This window comes from Melitaea cinxia, chromosome Z, assembly GCF_905220565.1.
Source record: "Melitaea cinxia chromosome Z, ilMelCinx1.1, whole genome shotgun sequence".
NCBI lineage: Eukaryota > Metazoa > Arthropoda > Insecta > Lepidoptera > Nymphalidae > Melitaea > Melitaea cinxia.
The window spans coordinates 16156589-16177191 of record NC_059424.1 but is presented as its reverse complement, the minus strand read 5'-3'; the positions used below and the strand labels follow the sequence as shown (position 1 = coordinate 16177191).

Below are 20603 nucleotides of genomic sequence, written 5' to 3'. Positions count from 1 at the left end.
AAAGTTTAGTTGTTGACTACCCTTAACATTTAGGGGGATGAAAAATAGATGTTGTTCGATTTTCAGACCTACCCAATATGCACACAAAATTTCATGAGAATCGGTCAAGCCGTTTCGGAGGAGTTTAACCACAAACACCGTGACACGAGAATTTTATATATTAGATAAAACTACCAGAAGTCCCTATTAAAAATGATTTGATTTAGTGAAATAAATATAAATTTTGACGATCTCGTTGGCCCTTTTGGTAGTGATTCTTTCTGCTTTAGATAGTGGATTCGATTTCCGCCCCGAGTCTTGGTGTAATAGGTATAAGTAGTATGTATTTAACTAAAAAATAAAGAAGTATTATATATCAGTCGGCTGTTACCTAAATTATAGGTCTTAAATAGTAAACTTTAGGAACATATGACCGTATTACACATACGTTAATCATTACAGCCTATACAGTCCACTGCTGGACATAGGCCTCCATAAGTTTACGCCAAAAATAGCGTGAACTCATGTGTTTTGCCCATAGTCACCACGCTGGGCAGGCGGGTTGGTGACCGCAGGGCTGGCTTTGTCGCACCGAAGACGCTGCTGCCCGTCTTCGGCCTGTGTATTTTAAAGCCAGCAGTTGGATGGTTATCCCGCCATCGGTCGGCTTTTTAAGTTCCAAGGTGGTAGCGGAACTGTGTTATCCCTTAGTCGCCTCTTACGACACCTACGGGAAGAGAGGGGGTGGCTATATTCTTTAGTACCGTAGCCACACAGTACGTGTACATTAAACGTAAATATAATTATTTATTTATTTATGTAGCGTTATAACCCTTCCTAATAAGTTCTACTTAGTCCTATTTCAATACCGCCCTCTTAGAGCCCACTTTATCCGGCAGTTGCTGGATAACGTGTTTACATTATTATAAACTGTGTCTATTTTTAATTTTGGGAAAGTTCGAATATTTCGGAAATTGTTTACTTTGGAATATTTCAGAAATTGATAAAACACAATAATAACCTAATTTCAGTAGTTTGACTGCCTAAATATTATCGTCATTTTAGTTTTAGACACAAATAATTTATAGTATACAAATTGCTTCACAACGTAATTAAGATATCAAACTAGTTTCTTCTTACATAATTAGAAGTGGTTCAACGAACTTTACAATGAAAAATTAATAGCGAGTAAAAATATTATAATATTTTACATTGTATGGACAATATATTCGCGTTTTCTATTATTATTGATATCAATAAATACGCTTTAATATAATATGCTAGGGAACGATCGGAGCTTTGCCTGCGCGTTGCAATTTGTCTTTTATTACGGAATTATGTACATATTAATTTAAAGTTTTAATTAATAACATTTTGCACAATACTCATGTCTCTAAAGTAATTGGGTCAAATTTTCAATAAAGGCATGACTGAAGTAAAGTTTTCTTTTCTTTTATCGAATAAAATTTTCCGCAAACCAATCAATTACAACGATATCGGTATTTAATGAAGTTCATAAAAATTAAATTAAAAATTAAAAAAACCCTGACACAATAACCTGAGTTGCCCTTAAAAAGTAAAAAATAATTAAAAAAACTCAATCTTAAAGTACCTAAGTATGTACGAGTATTAATAATTCAAAAAAAAAAAAAAAAAAAAAAAAATACATCGCGTAGGGGGACTGCTCCTACTTATTTATTACCTTCTATTTATTTTGTCATTAGTATCATATAGACCTAAGTCTTTTACCCGAGCCTTATTATTTGGGCAGACGTCATTGATGGTCGTATCCGAAACGCAATATTTTGAAGTAATTTTATAAAAGTTTTCTTTTCTTAATTTTATTTTTAAATTCATCTATGTTGCTTAGTTAAGTTAGGTTAGTTTAGATTATTTGTCATTGAATTGTTAGGTTTGGAGCGGTCCCCCAACGCGATGTATTTTTTTAGAATTATTTATACTCGTACATACTTAGGTACTTTAATATTAAGGTTATTCAACTCAGGTTACTGTGTCAGGATTTTTTTAATTTTTAATTTCATTTTTATTTTATACTTTTTATAGGTACACTTATTATAATGTAGATTTTGTATCTTTGGCAGAATTACAAAGACTGAGATGTAGTAATTGATACTTTCACTTGACAATTGTATTTCCATGTCTCAATTTTCTGACACCATAACCATAACTTTAAAACAGCTTTTCACGAGTTTTCTCATCAAACGAAACTAAGAACAGTCTCGATTAAGTTATTAATATTCTTTTTCAGTGCTCTTTCATTTGATACATTCACAGGCATTCTGTTTTACATCCCCACTTTTAGCCCCATTAACTTTAAACGGCTCAACCGATTTTTTTAAAATAAAAGACAATGCTCAAAAAAAACCCAGGCCCGGCGCAAAAGAAAAGTAACTCAAATTATAGGTAATAATAAGCAATGAAATACTGCATAGGAGGCATCATCGAAATCAATGGCTATATGTATGAAATCGCGCATCCCGCATCATTTTTGGATCATATCGTGTTAGACATAGAGACAAAATGACAAGTACATTCATATCGTGTTTTTAGTTCTATCATCCTATTATCTTGTAAAAGTAGTTGGGATAGTAGAGAAGTTGCCATAAAAATGTCATTATATACACTCTTAAATCACAACTGTATCTGTTTACTGTTCTTTTACTAATACATTATGTTACCTCTAAAATCTCGAGTAGCAATATGGCGCAGATGTTAAAATTCGAATAGCAATTTTACACATATAGCCACTGATTTCGATGATGCCCCCTATGTAATATTTAATTACTTCTTTTTACCTATATTTTGAGTTACATTTCTTTTGCGCCGGGCCTGGGTTTTATTCTCATACTTTATGAGCACTGTCCTTTCATTTATTTTTATTACTAATTCTGTAAAGTGCATATGATGCTATTTCATGTGGTACTTGGGTAAATTTACTGATATTCGGATTTATATCCTCATTTTCTACCCACCACATATATTTGCAGAAATTAGGTATTTTCCCCACTTTTATCCCCAGAGTTTTTTCAGGGCTCAACCGATTTTCATTGAACACATTATTTTGTAATGTGCACGTGATGCGCTTTCATTTGAGACCCCACTAGATTATATTTGCAGACATTCGGTTATTCTTCCCGACTTTCACCCCCCACAACTTTTTAAACGACTCATCCGATACAACATATTTTAAAACACTCGCCCGTAACTCACCTTTCCTACAAAAAAAAAAAAAAACTAAATTGAAATCGCTTCATTCGTTCGCGAGCTACGCAGCCACAGATAGACAGACAGACAGATAGACACGTCAAATTTATAGCATCCCTCTTTTTGCGTCGGGGGTTAAAAAAGATATCACACATCATCATCACTTAGACGGATTGTTCTTGTGTTAAATATTAAAAAATACACTTGTTTTGTGCAGGTCCTGGTCCAGACCAACTTTGTTATTAAGAAGAAATAGATAAAGTGAAAATGTTACTGTACAAATTAGCAGCTGTCACCATCGTAACGATATGTTTGTCATCGTCGTACGTAGCAACTCTTGAAGATTTCAGTAAGTATATTCTATTTTTTAACTAAATTAAACACATATTCGGATAGTAACGTTTTTACGTACGAATGATTTATGCCTAAAAAGTAACGATTTCTATCAGGTGTCTTTGATAACAGCCGGGAAAACGGCTTCACATGCTCTACAATACTCGGCGGAGAGACCGTTAACTTATATATAAAATTCTTGTGTCACAATGTTAGTTACCATACTCCTCCGAAACAGCTGGCCTAATTTTTATGAAATTTTGTTTGCATATCGGGTAGGTCTGAGAATCGGCCAACATCTATTTTTCATACCCCTAAGTTATAAGGGAAGGAGATTAAGGGGGTTAATAAAATATATAATATATAGTATAAATGTAAATATCTGACTAGTATTGTTAAGGCAATTCCTAGCGCTTTACATGACGGTTGGTCTGTCTCACATAAGATAGATTTTTCATATATGTTTTGTAGATTCCAGATTTAGCAAACAGAAATAGACAAGCTTTTCTGTGAATCAATACGATTATATTTAATATATTAATTATAAATAGGTAAATTAATTTTAGTTTTGTACCTTTGTTACTTTAGCTACACATATTAATAGATAATATATTGAGTCAAAGAAAAATTAATATGTTATATAATATATCAGATTACGATCCATCCAACATTACATGGATGCAAACAATGTTAGGGGTAGGGCAAACCGCGTTTTAACGATGTGTTATTATGTAATACATACATACATACATATAATCACGCCTCTTTCCCGTAGGGGTAGGCAGAGACCAATTCTTTCCACTTGCTACGATCCTTACATACTTCTTTCGCTTCGTCCACTTTCATTATTCCCTTCATACATGCTCTTCGGTTTAGGGTACTCTTAACCTGGGCTTTTTTCAAGACGTCCCTTATTTGGTCTTGGAACGTCCGTCTAGGTCTACCCCTTCCAACCCTTCCATCTCATCGTTATTATGTAATTTTATTTTATTTTATTTTATTTAGATAGCTTACAGCTTATTATAACTATAACTAATACAGAATATGAATAAAAAAAAGCTAATAACAAGCTACCACATATAGAATGCCAGTATTAATAAGGGTCTCTATTATTTTTCTAACTGTATTGTTTCAGGAACATATAAGTTGTTTAGTACTATATCATAAAACCATATGCAAAAATAATTTATTACATGGCGTGATGTTATCATATAACATTCATGGATAAAAATGATAAATGTCCACTAATTCCAAAATCGATCGGTTCACGTATCTGAAAAATATTCGTTCACGTTAACTGTTCTATTCTGTTGCTGATAGTAATGTTCCTGATTACTATTTACTGTACTCTTTTACGTACACGGCACAGAACAGTATTTTTCGGTCATTCGTGTCAATAACTCTAGAAATTGTTTATTGGTTATATTTTAGTTTTGACCCTTTCGTTTTTATACAGTTATTTCGTCATTTGCTTAGAGAAATATATTTTACAGATGTGACGGATTCATTTGATGAGTACATGACGATAGTGAATGACGATGGTCAAGAGGTGCTTATAACGAAGGAACTTATGAAGAAATTGAATGAGGAGGCAGAGACGTGGCACTGGAGGCCGTGGTTGAAGACGAAGACGGTGGTTGTGGGGAATATCATACAAGAAGTTAAGCGCCCCAGTGGGGATTCGGTGAGGACCTTTCCGGCGGGAATATTTGATGGTGAGTGTTCCTTGTACCTACTAATAATCCAGTTTGTTCTATCTATGCTTTTATCTATGCTTTTTTTGCTAAGTAAAATAATCCCAATCAACTGTTAAATTTGAACACTTATTTTTGAAGATATGGGAATTAATAGTTGACGATAGTTAAGCGTATAATAAATTGTAGCAGAACGTATTATATTTTTTACCTAAAATAATAGGATTATGAGATGATAATATCAGCAATTTTTAAAATTTAGATAATTAATTGAAACAGATAAGTATGATTATAGATTATTTATTTTACAAAAAATGGCCACCTTATTGTTATCTCAATTTGTGAAAAAAAATCTACATTTCACATTTGTTGTTTATTGTAAATTCTATACATGGCTAAGAATAATTGTGTATGCTGGCAAACGAAAAAAAAACCGACTTCAATTACATCGACAAGTAATACCATGTAGGTAGACGAAAAATAGTCAAGTAAATACGTATTATCAAAGATTACTCCAAAAGTTGTAATCAGATCGCGATGAAATTTAATGTGACTACATATAAACATCAGCTTTCGATTAAATTAAAAATTATCAAAATCGGTACACCCAGTAAAAAGTTATGCGGATTTTCGAGGGTTTTCCACGAATTCTCTGGGCTCCCATCATCAGATCCTGGTTTGCCTCGGTAAATGTAAATGTATTGTGTAATATGTAAGTGATTGTGTCTAAACTTAAATAATGTTCCTAATACGTATTAAATGGAAAATATAATTATTCTAAAACTATCTTTCTTTTTAGTCTCTCAATTATTTTGGACTGTCTTAGAAAATTATTGTATTATGTGTTATTGGTATTTGGCTAGGACCCGTTTTAGTATAGCTGTTTCAAAGATTACCTTAATAGCTACATCAAATTTTAATTATATATATTCTTATATATAAAATTTTCGTGTCACAATGTTAGTTACCATACTCCTTCGAAACGGCTGGACCGATTTTTATGAAATTTTGGGTGCATATTGGCTAGGTCTGAGAATCATCCAACATCTATTTTTTATACCCCTAACCCCTAAGTTACAAGGGGGGGGATTAAGGGGGTTAATATTATATAAGGTAAAACACCGTTTTCGGGCTCCGCTAGTTTTTAAATGAAATCAAATTATGTTAAAATCATACATTTCATATGAATATTATTGAAAATTTCGAACACCTTAACGGACGTATGTATATAATATATATATATAGGTATTAGTGGATACATAATATCGATTTTTTTGCAGATCATGAACTCCGTAGTGGCGCCGTCGCATTGTATTGCTTGTTTGGGATTTGTGCCTTTACTTTTATAGCTATTGTATGCAACGATTATTTCATTCCGTGTGTTGAACTTATATGCGAGGATTTAAAGATACCTCAGGTAAGACGGAATACAGGTCTTAAATTTATTTTTCTAATGCATAATTCTCACACAGCTTGTAAGCAGTTGTTTAAAATGTATGTTGTTGTACACAATGTTTTTCTGTGGACCTGTTCACAATAAAGTCTAATTTAAAATAAGTAGTACAGTTTTCAGTCTTACTCGAGACAAACACGTGTTATTTACAAACAATACTGAAATTTAACTTTGCAAAGTTTCGTTAAATACTAATAAAAAAAGAAAAAATACTGAAATAAAACATATAATACATTTTATTAGATAAAAAAAACGTGGCAAAATAGACAGAAAGCTCTTTATTAGTAAATCTTGAACGATACAAAAAATATAAAAATAAACCATTCATTTAAATTTGCTTTGATATATATTATTAAAATGACTCGCATTTCACATCCACCATCGAATTCTACTGTACTTCTGAGATATTTGTTTTTTCAAATATGTATCTTAAAAGTTGTACTTTATTGATTGGGGTAAAACAGGTCCTAATGACCTATTTTACGTCCTACTGTTAAAGTTTAATCGTATGCTATTTCCAGGATAACCATTATCAACATCTAGTGAAACAGGCCCAAAATAAACTTCGAACTTTCTAGCTTTAAATAATGATTCCCGAAGTCGTTGTTCAATTCAATCTAAAGATTATATTTGATTTATATAACTAGTACCTGGATGATTTAGTAAATCGTGTTTTTTGGAAATCATAATTAAATACGAATTACATATTTATAAAATATGAATAATATTTTTTTTACCGACAATAATAAAAAATATAAATAAATATAAAAAATCAAAACTAAAAAAATAATTAAAACGTAATAATGATAAAATATAAATAATATTTGTCGATTTTACATATATTATTAAATAAAAAATAACGAGTGCAATTAGAAAAAAAAATAATAATAATCGATTGGGAATTTGAACCATGGTCTTTTCGGTAGATCGCGACCTACCGATTTCGCACCTGAGCTATTACAACTTTACTAACATTTGCGAAATTTACCTTCGTATTCTAACGATATTTTTTCATTGTCTAAAAACTGGGTTAAAACGACATTTTCTAAAAATGAATCCTAGTTTGATTTATTTATCTCCCCCGAAATTCCCTGCATACATATTTCATGAAAATGGTTGGAGCCGTTATAGAATCTAAATCTCGGAATAATATATAGAATATAAAAAAATTGCTCGTTTAATGGTATAAGATTAGTTTATGTGGCATTAAAAAATTCCTCGCAAATAATTTAGGAGACAGACAAAGATGTATTATTTTATACATAATACTTTTATCTAATTGTAAGTTAATACGAAATTTGTCACTGTGAAATCTGTAAAATGAATAAATACTTTTACCACTATGGAATCATATCAGTTATGCTGTGTATTAAGTATTTTAATATTTAGTAGAAAATACATCTTGTAATTAATAAACTTTTATACTTATAATACGATGTGTGTTTTAGTTCATTCAATTAAAACTAAACTAGCAATATACATTTTATGATGTATTAGAATTTATGAAAAATATGTCAAGTGATATACAGTTAAATAAATTTAGTTTTTTCTAAAACACATCTACAAGTAAGAAACTACAGCAATTATTTTCTTTTTCAGAATGTAGCGGCGGCTACGTTCATGTCTGTGGCAACTTCATGCCCTGAGTTTTTTGTAAACGTAATATCGACATTCCTCACTCGATCAGACATGGGTATAGGTACCATTGTCGGATCGTCTATATTCAATTTGCTTGGTGTCGCAGCCGTGGGAAGCTTGGCTGCAAATGCGGTAAGTAATTTCTTTCAATGATTTCATACTTTAATATATATATTTTTTGTTATAATTGAATAAAAGCGGTGTGATGTTTTCTAGATAGATCATCATCATTATCATTTCAGCCTATCACACTCCACTGCTGGACACAGGCCTCCACAAGTTCACGCCAAAAATAGCGCGAACTCATGTTTTTTAGGTAGATAGTTCTTGTCAAATCCGTTATATACTACGGGCATATTGCGGATATGCTTGTATAAATAAATATATATATATATATATATATATATATATATATATGTATATATATTAATACTACTGTGCCCGCGGCTTCGCCCGCGTTGAAATCAGTGTGTCACAAAATTTTCCCGGCAAACTTCCAGGGAAACTCTCATCAAAATCGGCTTAGCTGTTCCGTAAACCTTCCTCTAGAAGCCCCCTCTCCATTGGTGAAACCGCATGAAAATCCGTTCAGTAGATTTTGAGGGAATCGATCACATACACTTTTGGGGACTTTGTTTTATAATACACTAACTGTTGCCCGCGACTACGTCCGCGTGGTTATGAAGATATGCTATTATGATGTTTAACGCTTTTTTTATTTCAGTCACTTGAAATGCTTATCATACTGAGTAACTTTTTAAAAGGCACAATTTAGTATAATTTAATTGTTAATTGCAAATTTAATGTGCATGCTTGAGGTTTCTCTCAAAGATAGAATTAGAAATGAGACTATTCGCAAGAGAGCGAAAGTAACCAGTATAGCCCACAGAATTAGCAAGTTGAAGTGGCAGTGGGTTGATCATCTGTGTCACAGGACCGATGGCCGTTGAAGCAGACGGGTCCTGGAGTGGAGACCATGTCTTGGCAAACACAGTGTGGGACGTCCCCCGGCCCGTTGGACCGACGATCTACGTAAGGTCGCCGGTGTAGGCTGGATGGGGATTGCGGAACACCGGGATGTCTGGTGCGACCTTGGAGAGGTCTATGTCCAGCAGTAGGACTGCAATAGGCCTCTGAAGGGCTAGCTGAATAGTTATTTTTATAAAACCTCTCTATACACCACATTTTTAGTTTTATTTTCAGGCTGCAGTATATAACCTATCAGGTGAACTTATAGCTGCTGTATGTGTTTCATACAAACTATCAACTCGGTGAAATATCGCAAAATCCGTTCTTATCGCACGTCTACGAACTATAATCTGCTTCCTTGCTTAATTCAATAATTTCAGGTCTCTTATTTCAAAAACATAGGACTTTCATACAAACTTCCGACCCCCGTTTTATCCCTTTAGCGGTTGAGTTTCGTAAAATCCGTTCTTAGCGGATCTCTACGCCCTATAAGAAGCCTACCTGCTAAATTTCAAGTTTGTAGGTGTTATAGTTTCGGAGATTTTGTGATGAGTGAGTCAACCTACCATCCCTTGTTTTAACCCCAAAAGGGAGTTGATTTCTAAAGATACATTATTTGGACATCTTCTCACTATCTATAGAGCATACATTTTAAATTTCAAGTCTCTTACTTCAAAAACATATGACTTTCATACAAACTTCCAACCCCCGTTTTACCCCTTTAGGGGTCGATTGTCGTAAAATCCGTTCTTTGATTCTTCTCTCATTCATTCTCGGATGTTTACGTCCTATAAAGAGCCTACATGCCAAATTTCAAGTTTGTAAGTGTTATAGTTTCGGAGATTTCGTGATGAGTGAGTGACCTTTCGCTTTTATATATATATATATATATAACTCAATCTATATATATATATATATATATATATATATATATATATATATATATATATATATATAGATTGAGTGCTATATGAGATATATATAAATACAAGCTGCATCGCCAACGTTGTTTTGCCATATATGTTATCAACCCCCTTAATCCCATTATAACTTAGGGGTATGAAAAATAGATGTTGGCCGATTCTCAGACCTACCCTATAGGCGCACAAAATTTTATAAAAATCGGCCCAGCTGTTTCGGAGGAGTATGGTAACTAACATTGTAACACGAGAATTTTATATGTAAGACTAGTTGGCCCTGCAAACGTTGTTTTGTCATATATTTTATTAACCTTCTCAATCCCCCCCCCCCTATAACTTAGGGGAATTTATTTATTTATTTATTGGTTTACCAGCAGTTATTACACTAAAACATTCATTACAAAACGGAACATACATTATACTTAATCTAAGTGCACAACTCATGTAGGTAAACATCGCATGCATATAGGTAAATACAATTCAATAAACAATCAAAATGAATGGAATGAAAAATAGGTGTTGGTCGATTCTCAGACCTACCCGATATGCACAAAAAATTTCATGAGAATCTGTCAAGCCGTTTCGGAGGAGTTTAACTACAAACACCGCGACACGAGAATTTTATATATTAGATAATATACATAAATAAATTATGATTATCCTACATCTTTGTACATGCGAGGTAGCCTAGACATTTATGTGTATAGATTATTACTGTGATTTGAGTTTTCTTAGTACCTATTGCATTTATATCCATTATTATATTTTCCATACTTAAATTGAATTATACTTTATAATAACGTGCTAGAAGCTTAGAGCTCGTTAAGCCGTCGGTCCCGGTTTTTAACATGTACACCTGATAGCGATCGTTACTCATAATAAGGAATATATCCGCCAACCCGTATTGGAGCAGCGTGGTGGATTAAGCTCTGATCCTTCTCCTACATGGGGAAAGAGGCCTATGCCCAGTAGTGGGATATTACAGGCCGAAGCAGATTTAGAATAATCTTGTTTTCATAGCCCATCGCCATCGAGCCTCGTCCAGTTACAAGAGATGTGTTAATATACATGGTCAACGTCGGTGCACTGGTCGCTATAGTGTGGAACGGAGAAATAGTCTGGTATGAAGCCATGATACTCGGAATCTTGTACATACTCTACTTCATCATAATGTTCAACAGTGTCAGAATTTTCGCCTTAATCGATTTGATTGAAAAGGCCTGTTGTCAAAGAAAATCTCGGGGTAAGTGTGATTTATCAAATTGTAAACTATTTTTAAATTATTTTATAAACACAATTCTATTGCAATACTACAAAAAATACAGAAGAGACGAATGAATAATGTAATACGCACAGAATTATCTCTAAGACAGGAATTGATGAGTATGATTTAACACCAGAAGTCAATAAATATTATATTCTTCTAAAATAACAGCAGCATCGAAATAATTTTCAATAACGCTGACGCTACGCTTAGTAGTAACGTAGTTAGTTACTGTTTTCATTATCGTTCAGTAAGCAGTATGCTAAATTTTCTTAAAATTATATTAATGAACTAGCTGTGCCCGCGACTTTGTCCCCATGGAATTTAACAAAAAGTTATTGTTATGTTCGCAGAGTTATAAAAAAAAACTAAAATGAAAATAGCCTAAGTAACTCCTTGCTACATCAGCTGTCTACCAGTGAAAGTCCCGTCAAAATGGTCCACCCGTTTCAGAGATTAGCCGGAACAAACAGATAGGCAAACAAAAATTGTAAACAATTTTAGTATATGTACCGTATCCATCCATATACATTTAGTATAAAGCGGTTATTTTAATATTACAAGCGGAAACTCCAATTTTATTTATTCGTATAGGATTTTGAATACGAAAAAGGCGTAGTAAAGATAAAAAAAAAACTGGCTTCAAACACATCGGCAAGTAATACAACGCAGGAGACGAAAGATTAGTTAATACTCGTTTTCAAAGATTACTCAAAAAGTAGTTATCAGATCTCGATCAAGTTTAATAGGAACTACAAGCTTTTAATTAAAACAAGAATCTTTGAAATCGGTACATACAGTACAAAATTATGAGGTTATATTGGTTGTATTTATACAACGTAAGTCGACGGAAAAATAGTTAAGTATATATGCATTATTAGATATAACTTAAAAAGTACTTTTCGGATCTCGATTAAATTTACATGACACGCACCACCTTTTGATTAAAAAAAAATGTGATCGGGCCCAGAAGAAGTTCTGAGGTAAAATACATTCGAAATAAATAAAATCGTGAGAGAAATTTCTTGATTTGTATTGTGTGTTTTATCTTTAAAAAAAGTCGGTAAAACCTTGAAGGTTGTCGCGATAATCTTCTTACGTGAGATTTTCGATAGTTCGATTGACGGAAACATTATTTAACATAAGATTTAAAGATATCTATTACGAGTACATATTGATTTGACATAACGGAGATAATTGACGTCAGTACGAAAAAGATGCAATCAAAAACTTTTTAATACTTCGCGATTAGTAAATGGACACAACGTTCATTTCGAAGTAACATTTTAAATATGTTTAAGTAAATAAATGTAACAATAATGGAAAGAGTTTCTATTTCATGTATCTTATACCACCGCATCAGAAACTCTAAGAATGAACAGTTTTAGATATTTAGAAATTATATTCTAAGTACAGTTTCAATTTGCTTGCACACTAGTATGTAAAATAATTTAAAAAATGTGTTAATATTGAAATGATTTTGTCAACAGATACGGTAAATACGGATGAAAAATAGAATAATTTAAAAAATGTGTCAATATTGAAATTATTTTGTCAACAGATACGGTAAATACGGATGAAAAACCTATAGAAGAGGGTATTGATAACAAGGGGTTCGTTGACAATGTTCAGACAAACAACGTGACAAGCAATGAAAAGCAATCATCAGAAAAGAGTAAGTAGATCTAAAGATGTGATTTCTTATGAAAATCGTAATATATCAATGATAACGGAAGACACACGCTTAAATATATTTTTGATGAAATTGATTATCGGAAAATATAAATTTTAATAATACAATAGTTGCCAATATTCATGCTTCCCGTTGAATTAGATTAGCTAAAGATAGTTGATCGACAGGTCAAATTAAAATAATTTTTTCGTTAATATGTTATATTTTAAACTAGCCGTACCTGTGACCTCGTTCACGTGGAAGATTCTACCTGGAGTCCCATTTTTCTTTTATACTACGTGATCTTGTTCCCCTGGGAATTAGGGGATTAAAAGTATGTGTTGCAATGTGACTTCCTTACCTCCTTTATCTTCAGACAAACAAAAGACCGACATACAGACAAACAGACAAGCAAAATTTTTAAAATGTTTGCTTGTTTTTTAGTATCGTGTAAATAACTGCACTAAAAAAACACAGTTATTTTACAATCACAGACAGACATTGCAATGTTATTTATATGTAAAGATTGTACACTTTTTATATTATAATGACCATATTTTCCAATTCATATCAAAAAAAAATTGATCTTTATTAAAAAGTGTTAAATAATATTTTTGTTAATACAGCGGAACTTGAAGAAAAACCAAAAAAGAGTTTCTTTAGATTTCCCAAAGAGAAATCTGTTATATACAAGATCTGGTGGGTTTACACTTGGCCTTTAAAGTTCATCTTGAGATCAACTATCCCGTCGCCCGTCACTTGTAGGAGATATTATCCGCTAGCATTTCTGCTGTGCATTGTATGGATAGGGGCCAATTCTTACATCGTGACTTGGAGCATAACTGTCATAGGTAGGTCTGATTTAATATATATTTTAAATGTACAGCTTTTGTTATTTCACTGCACTGTCAGTAGTTTAATGATTCTTAATTGAGATATTATCGATTGTAACTTTAAATGTTACCCTTTAAAAATGTGTACATACCAAATATTATATTAGTCTTGTCATATATCACATATTTTTGCCTCCGATTTGAAATATAATCCAAAATTACAGTACAAAGTTAAAAGTACTCTCTTACTCGTTCACTTTTTATTTATTAATTAAACACTTAGGTACAGCAGATAAGCGACATTGACCCATTTTTTTCAGAGTACGTTTGTAACAGTTAAAAAACAACTTAGCTACAATGAAACAAAATTCTATTGTATGAGTTTTATTGAAAATCCTTTCGGCGTCAAAATATTTGTTAAATGTTATTTATAGTGCCTGGCCATAAATATTGCAGATCGATTTTTGGACAGAGACAATTATCTTTTATCGCCGGGTACTGTATTTAATATTTAGAGCTTATTGATAAATTGCAAAGAAATGAATAATACTCTTTAAAAGTGCATGAAATTGCATATAACATTTATTATGGTCAAAATGTATGAAACTGAGAGATTGTCGACAATACACATTTCTGTTTATAATACCTGTAATTTTTTTTATAGGTCACACATTTTTTATCCCCGAGTCGATTATGGGGATGACAGTACTGGCCTTCGGAGGTTGTCTTCCAGAAGCTTGCTCCATATTTATCATGTCAAGAAAAGGTGAGCTTTTCTTTTTGTCACTTTTATTATTAAGGAAACCAATTTTTTTTTATGAAAATATGAATTGCATTGGCTATTTGTGTTACACAATAATAACATTCTATTTTAATTATAATTATGAAGGCTTCCTATGCGTAGTTTTTTTTTAGATTTTTTAAAGTTTTAAATGAGTAAAAAAATATTTTAATTCTCACGGCAAATGTATCATTTATCATATATTTGGATGGATTATAATTTTATTAAAATAGGATTGATAAGTATATCGTTAATATGATTGATTTAAGAAACTATGCTAAATGCGAAATAAAAGTAATGTTATATTGTTATATAAATCCAGTACTGGTGTTCTGCATTGCGAATGTTGGTATATACTTTTAAAGCTTAATTATTTTTTATGAATAACTAGCTACTAAGTCTTGTTTTTATTCTTGTTGAATTTCTATACTGTGTAGAGTCCGAATTTAGCTAGAGCAGTTGCACGAGGCTTCGCCCGCGTAGAATTTATGGTTTGCCTCAAGTGCGTTAGAACCAGACTGCTCCATACATCTCACTTTTGATCACGCTTCATAGAACCAGTCGTTTGAAAAATTGTCTTCCCTTATGGCTTAGGTCTTCTCAAGCTCGACCCCATCTTGCCCATCAGGCGGACGACTGGTGCTCACACGTGGTGGTTTTTAATCAGTAGGAGTCTGACATAACCTTCTGGCGCCCCCGCGCCGGAGGGTATCCATGGTGGATTTTCCTCACGTAAAAAAAGATCTTCTCAAGCTATCAAAAGGTCATTTCAGTAATACGACCGAATCACCTATTTTACCATACAGAATTTCCGCTAACGCTGTAATACTTATTATACAATATGTTATGTACAACCAAAGCTAGTAAATAAAAATTCATGTTTCTGGAATTTTTTCTTCCGATATTACAGAAAACAATTAAGATATATTGAGGCGTAATTGTTACATTAAGATTGGACTAATTATTTATTAATTTTTTAATCACTTCATAACTAGATCTAGCAGAATAAAGGTTAAATTAATATATATATATATATATATATATATATATATATATATATATATATATATATATATAATTTCAAAAAACGTCTAGAAACAAAGTTTAAAGCAAAAATAAATTGTATTTTCATACAAAATGGTAAGGCTTTTGATACCTAAGCGTTACACCATTTCAAAAATGCTGAAATAGGTACAAATCAATGTATTTTGGATCAAAAGCTTAAGCAAAATGTCCTGTTAAAGATTTAAAAAAAATACATGTTGATGTCAATCAATGCAGTATTTGGATTCTGTTAAACGAAACATTTTTCTAATATTTTAACTTGTTGTGCTAACGCAACATTGACATTGGCGTAAATAGATACATATCACATTATCTAGTTCCGCTATATCTTTAGATTAGATCGAACGATTGTTAAAAGACGTAATCATTTTGAATATTCAAAAACATTGTGCACGGATAAGTCAGACTGAGTAAACAGCATGGAATTACTATGTACTACACGTAGTACATAATAATTCCATGGTAAACAGTATTTTATGTCAAATAATTACAACCATTAAGTTTAGGTAAAAAGTAAGCTCGTAGTTGAAATTATGCTTATTCCAAATTACATAGTAAAAAATGTAAAATTATGTTTTAGTATACATACGGATTTTCCTAATATTTTTCTACTGTTAGTTCACACCCACATAATATATGACCACCTAATAACACCCACATAATACATGAACCTTGACCACCACATGATATATGATATTTAAATTTTCAAACAAAAAAAAAAATTTATTCGTAGACTCAATTTGTAATATTTATTTTTACAAACATGAAGTGGATGACACTTAGCGTTAATAGTTTTTCAATTCACCAATTGAATTTAATTAAAACACCTTTGTTGAACTAAGTAGGTTTTGTTTGGGTTTAGTTAATCTTGATATTTTATATTTATTACCATTCCATAGAAAATAATCATTTAAAAAATGTGGTCCTCAACCTAAATTTATTATATACATACATCAGTTGGAACAAAACTGTCGATTTGAAGACCCACAACGACAGACACCCAGATCGGGGTAAAATATTTGCACAAAGACAAATATCCATCTCGAGCGGGAATCAAACCCGGAATCGCCGGTGTTTGAGCGTATAGACGGTACACGCACTACTACAACAGAGCGATGTCACAAGAATATACACTATATTATTGGAATAGCTATATGAGAACTTTATCTTGTTTCAGGTCAGGGAGGCATTGGTGTTTCGAATGCATTAGGTGCAAATTCTCTATCTATTTTATTCGCCCTCGGCTTGCCCTGGCTCATCAAAACCCTCATGCTATTGGTGCAAGGAGTCGACACAGCTGTGACCATCAATTCAGAGGGAATCGACTTCATCGTATCCTCGTTACTCGTTGCTGCTTGCCTACTATGGATTTCTTTATTCATGGCAAAATTTAAGCTCAGAAGAAGCCTCGGTGTTGTTTTATTTGGTCTCTACTTAATATTCATTACGTTCGCAATTCTCGTGGAAATGGGTATAATTCTGGATGAAACAGTTCACTTTTAAATAAGTGATATTATGTGAAATGACTCTTTGTAATGTAATTTCGTTTGAGTTTTATTTTCATGTACTAGTCGAGTTGTATGAACTGTTCCTTATGTAAACCGACGGATAATACGCAACGAAACAATTTATTATAAATTCTGTGATGAGTGTTATGAAATGAAATAATTGTAAATAATATTTAATAGTTGTAATTATTTTATGTATTTTTTGCATTGTAGTATATGTTGTAGAGTCGTACAAGTAGTCATGAAAGTATCAGATCTGATTACCAACACGATGATGCGAACAAGTTGCGAAATGTATTAAATAATAACTGTTTACAGTGAATACAATCTGAATTCAATTTATTTGCATCTATCATCTATTGCGAAATTACCTACATCTTTGTTATAAGGTATCTATGTTAAGTGCGACATTATTCCTCTTGACTTTCACTGCTATTACTAAACTTATTCAAAATATTTTATTGAACATTATCGTGATATTGGCCGGTACGACTCTACATGTCGCCTTCTTAAAGTCGAGTCGCCTTCTTAGAGTCGAGTCGAGTGTATGATCATCCACAATACAAATATTTGAATATAGATAATCGCATGTATTGTGTACATTTCTCCTAATCAGTTACAGTGCACCAATCGCTATGAATGAACAAATAATTATTGGATTTCTGAAAATCAAAGTTTGTTTTTCTTAAAAGTGACATCGCCACATCAACTTTTATTTGCAAATAATAATTTCATTATAACAATTGTGAATTTGAAATTATTATATTCTTCTCTGTTCTTCTGTTATATTTTACTAAATTGAAAGTATCTAAATCGTCTTATTTATAAGTTATCCGATGGACTTTATCTTAATAAAAAAAAAAAAAAAAAACTAATAATAAATATGTAATGATACGAAATTTGTGCAATAGATTATTAATTTATGCTAATTTTTATGTCTTCTAGTTTTTAGAAAATGGCAATTTTGAGAGACTGCACCGTAACATTTATATGAAAAGTCTTCTCATTTATTGATTATCAAATTGATACAATATCACTGACTAATTCTGATTTAGCGATAGCTTTTTATCGCTTTCAACAAGTGAAAATGTAAATATCTTTGTCTTTATCGAGAAATAACAAAGTCAAAAAATATTAACTTTGGACTTTTAAGACTACAATCTTTACAATCTTTTTTGACGCAATAGTTGTCATCAAGAGGTATACGAGTTTTAAAGTAAAAAATAATCTTATAATTTCGATGTTTGTATTGTTTTAAATACAGAGTGGATACAAGCGAGAGTAATTAAATTAAATCATATATGCAAGTAACGCACCAAATGCAGAACACTGCATATTATTTCTGACCTATATAAAACTTAGTATGCTTCTCAGAAGACCTTTAAATTCAGTTGTAAACTTATTTTGATGATTTGTGTGAATAATTTAAAAATTGAAACTTCAATTCATAATTTTCCTACGTGATATATACAAATGAGAAGCAAATAATTTTTAATATTTCATTCATATGGATGTGTATATAGAAATAAACTTGATTGTTGTTCTTAACACGAATAAACAGCTATTGCATTTTCGCACTAATAGAATCACGCGCCTAGGTGACTGTATAAAATAATTGCCTAAATGTTTTCTATTATTATTAGTATTCAATTTTTTTTGAGTAATACCAGCTATAAAGTCACATTTTTAATTAAAATTATTTATTTATTAAAACTATTAATGGAACCAGTTTTTGCAGTCTTTTAAAATTTTTAAATTAGGATTTTATTGATTTTTTTTTATGTACAGTTAAGTAGTTTTTTATATATGTATATACTCGTAGACCTAGTCTTATTTTGGTAAGCTAAAAAATAATAAATACATTGTAAATAATAATACTTTTATTTAAAAAAAAACGCGTATAAATTTTTTATAAATCATTTATTTTTCCCTTTTTGACATAAAATTTTACTACATAATTAATTTAACACACAATTATAATAAATACTTATATGTTTCGAAGAAAAGTTTTGAGATTACGCAATGACTATTTTGATATCAAGTACAAGGAACACTTAACACAGAAACATTATCGGTAGAATAATTTATTATTATTTTTTAAGTTACACTCATAATCATAAAAACATTTATATAATAAAAAACATTGATAAGAATTGACTAACTATGAGGGGAACATATCACCTAAGGTGATAATCATCAACATCAATATTTAAGAATTACTTTTAATTAATACTATAACAACCACAATAATTTAGCTCACTTTAACACACATGAATAGGTAACGAAAATGAATTATATTAATAATAGACAACGTTACAGATACTATAATGTAAGTTATCTATAATATAAAAATGAGTCGCTGAATGTGTTGTTAAGCGCAAAACTCGAGAACGGTTGGACCGATTTCGCTAATTCTTTTTTTCCTTGAAGTACGAGGATGGTTCTTACGGAGAGAAAAATTCAAAAAAAAAAAAAAATCCTGAATAAGTCTAAAAACAACACTTTTCTATACCCCCATACAAAAGATTTGTGATAATACTTAAAAGTCAATTTGAACTTTAATACCATACGATAAAGTTTGTGTTAGGCGATATGAAGTTCGCCGGGTCAGCTAGTGTTCTATAACATTAATGATTATCAGTTAACACATACTTGAGAAGAAAATATATTTATTTCTGCCTCAGTTGTTTCAGTAACAAAAATTTACTTCTAAAACCCTGTATTTTAGGTATCCTAGGATTAAACTATTACATATTATTTGAACAAGACTATTATTCTTTTCAAGGAATTTATGAAATTATTTTATTTTCAAGAAATCACAGAATATGAAAAAATGTTTTATTCAATTTTGGAATATTTTTTAATGCAATATTTAATTTAAAACTACTTCGATTTCACTATCAATAATGGTAAAAGACGTAAAATTCGTAAGAATTTAATTTTAATAGTAATGATTATCAGCTAACACATACTTGAGAAGAAAATTAATAAGTGTTCATAAGTTGGACACTTATGTTATACCGTTTCCATTGATCCGCTAGCCGATGTATCACGTGATGTTTTCTCTAGTTTTCAGCAGACGCTCCCCTCGTGTTACGCCTGGGAAGATATTCAAATTAGATTAACTCGTAGACAGTGCCAATCGTAGATACTTGTAATTAACTCATAAACTAATTTGAATCGACTTCATGGAAATAAAACTTTCTTTAAAAGCTTATTCTTTTAAGCTTATTTTTTGTGGTTTTGAGATCTAATATTTCTGAAGAAAC

General features: G+C 31.5%; 1 protein-coding gene across 1 annotated transcript; it reads left to right on the top strand.

The window, feature by feature from the left end:
• Nucleotides 1-3471: 3471 nt before the first annotated feature.
• LOC123668858 (sodium/potassium/calcium exchanger 4-like) lies at nt 3472-17329 on the top strand. The gene is made up of 9 exons (XM_045602549.1): nt 3472-3553; nt 5031-5252; nt 6512-6648; nt 8284-8454; nt 11232-11460; nt 13037-13150; nt 13774-13998; nt 14645-14746; nt 17004-17329. The coding sequence occupies exons 1-9, from the start codon at nt 3472-3474 to the stop codon at nt 17327-17329; spliced, it is 1608 nt and encodes a 535-aa protein (XP_045458505.1).
• The last annotated feature ends 3274 nt before the right edge of the window (nt 17330-20603 follow it).

What these genes read in the sequence shown, in the direction of transcription:
- LOC123668858 (XM_045602549.1), top strand. Translation starts at nt 3,472, where the DNA reads ATGTTACTGTACAAATTAGCAGCTGTCACCATCGTAACGATATGTTTG. An exon ending in TTGGAGCATAACTGTCATAG is followed by an intron (nt 13,999 to 14,644) that starts GTAGGTCTGATT and finishes TTTTTTTTATAG; the next exon opens with GTCACACATTTTTTATCCCC. An exon ending in ATTTATCATGTCAAGAAAAG is followed by an intron (nt 14,747 to 17,003) that starts GTGAGCTTTTCT and finishes ATCTTGTTTCAG; the next exon opens with GTCAGGGAGGCATTGGTGTT.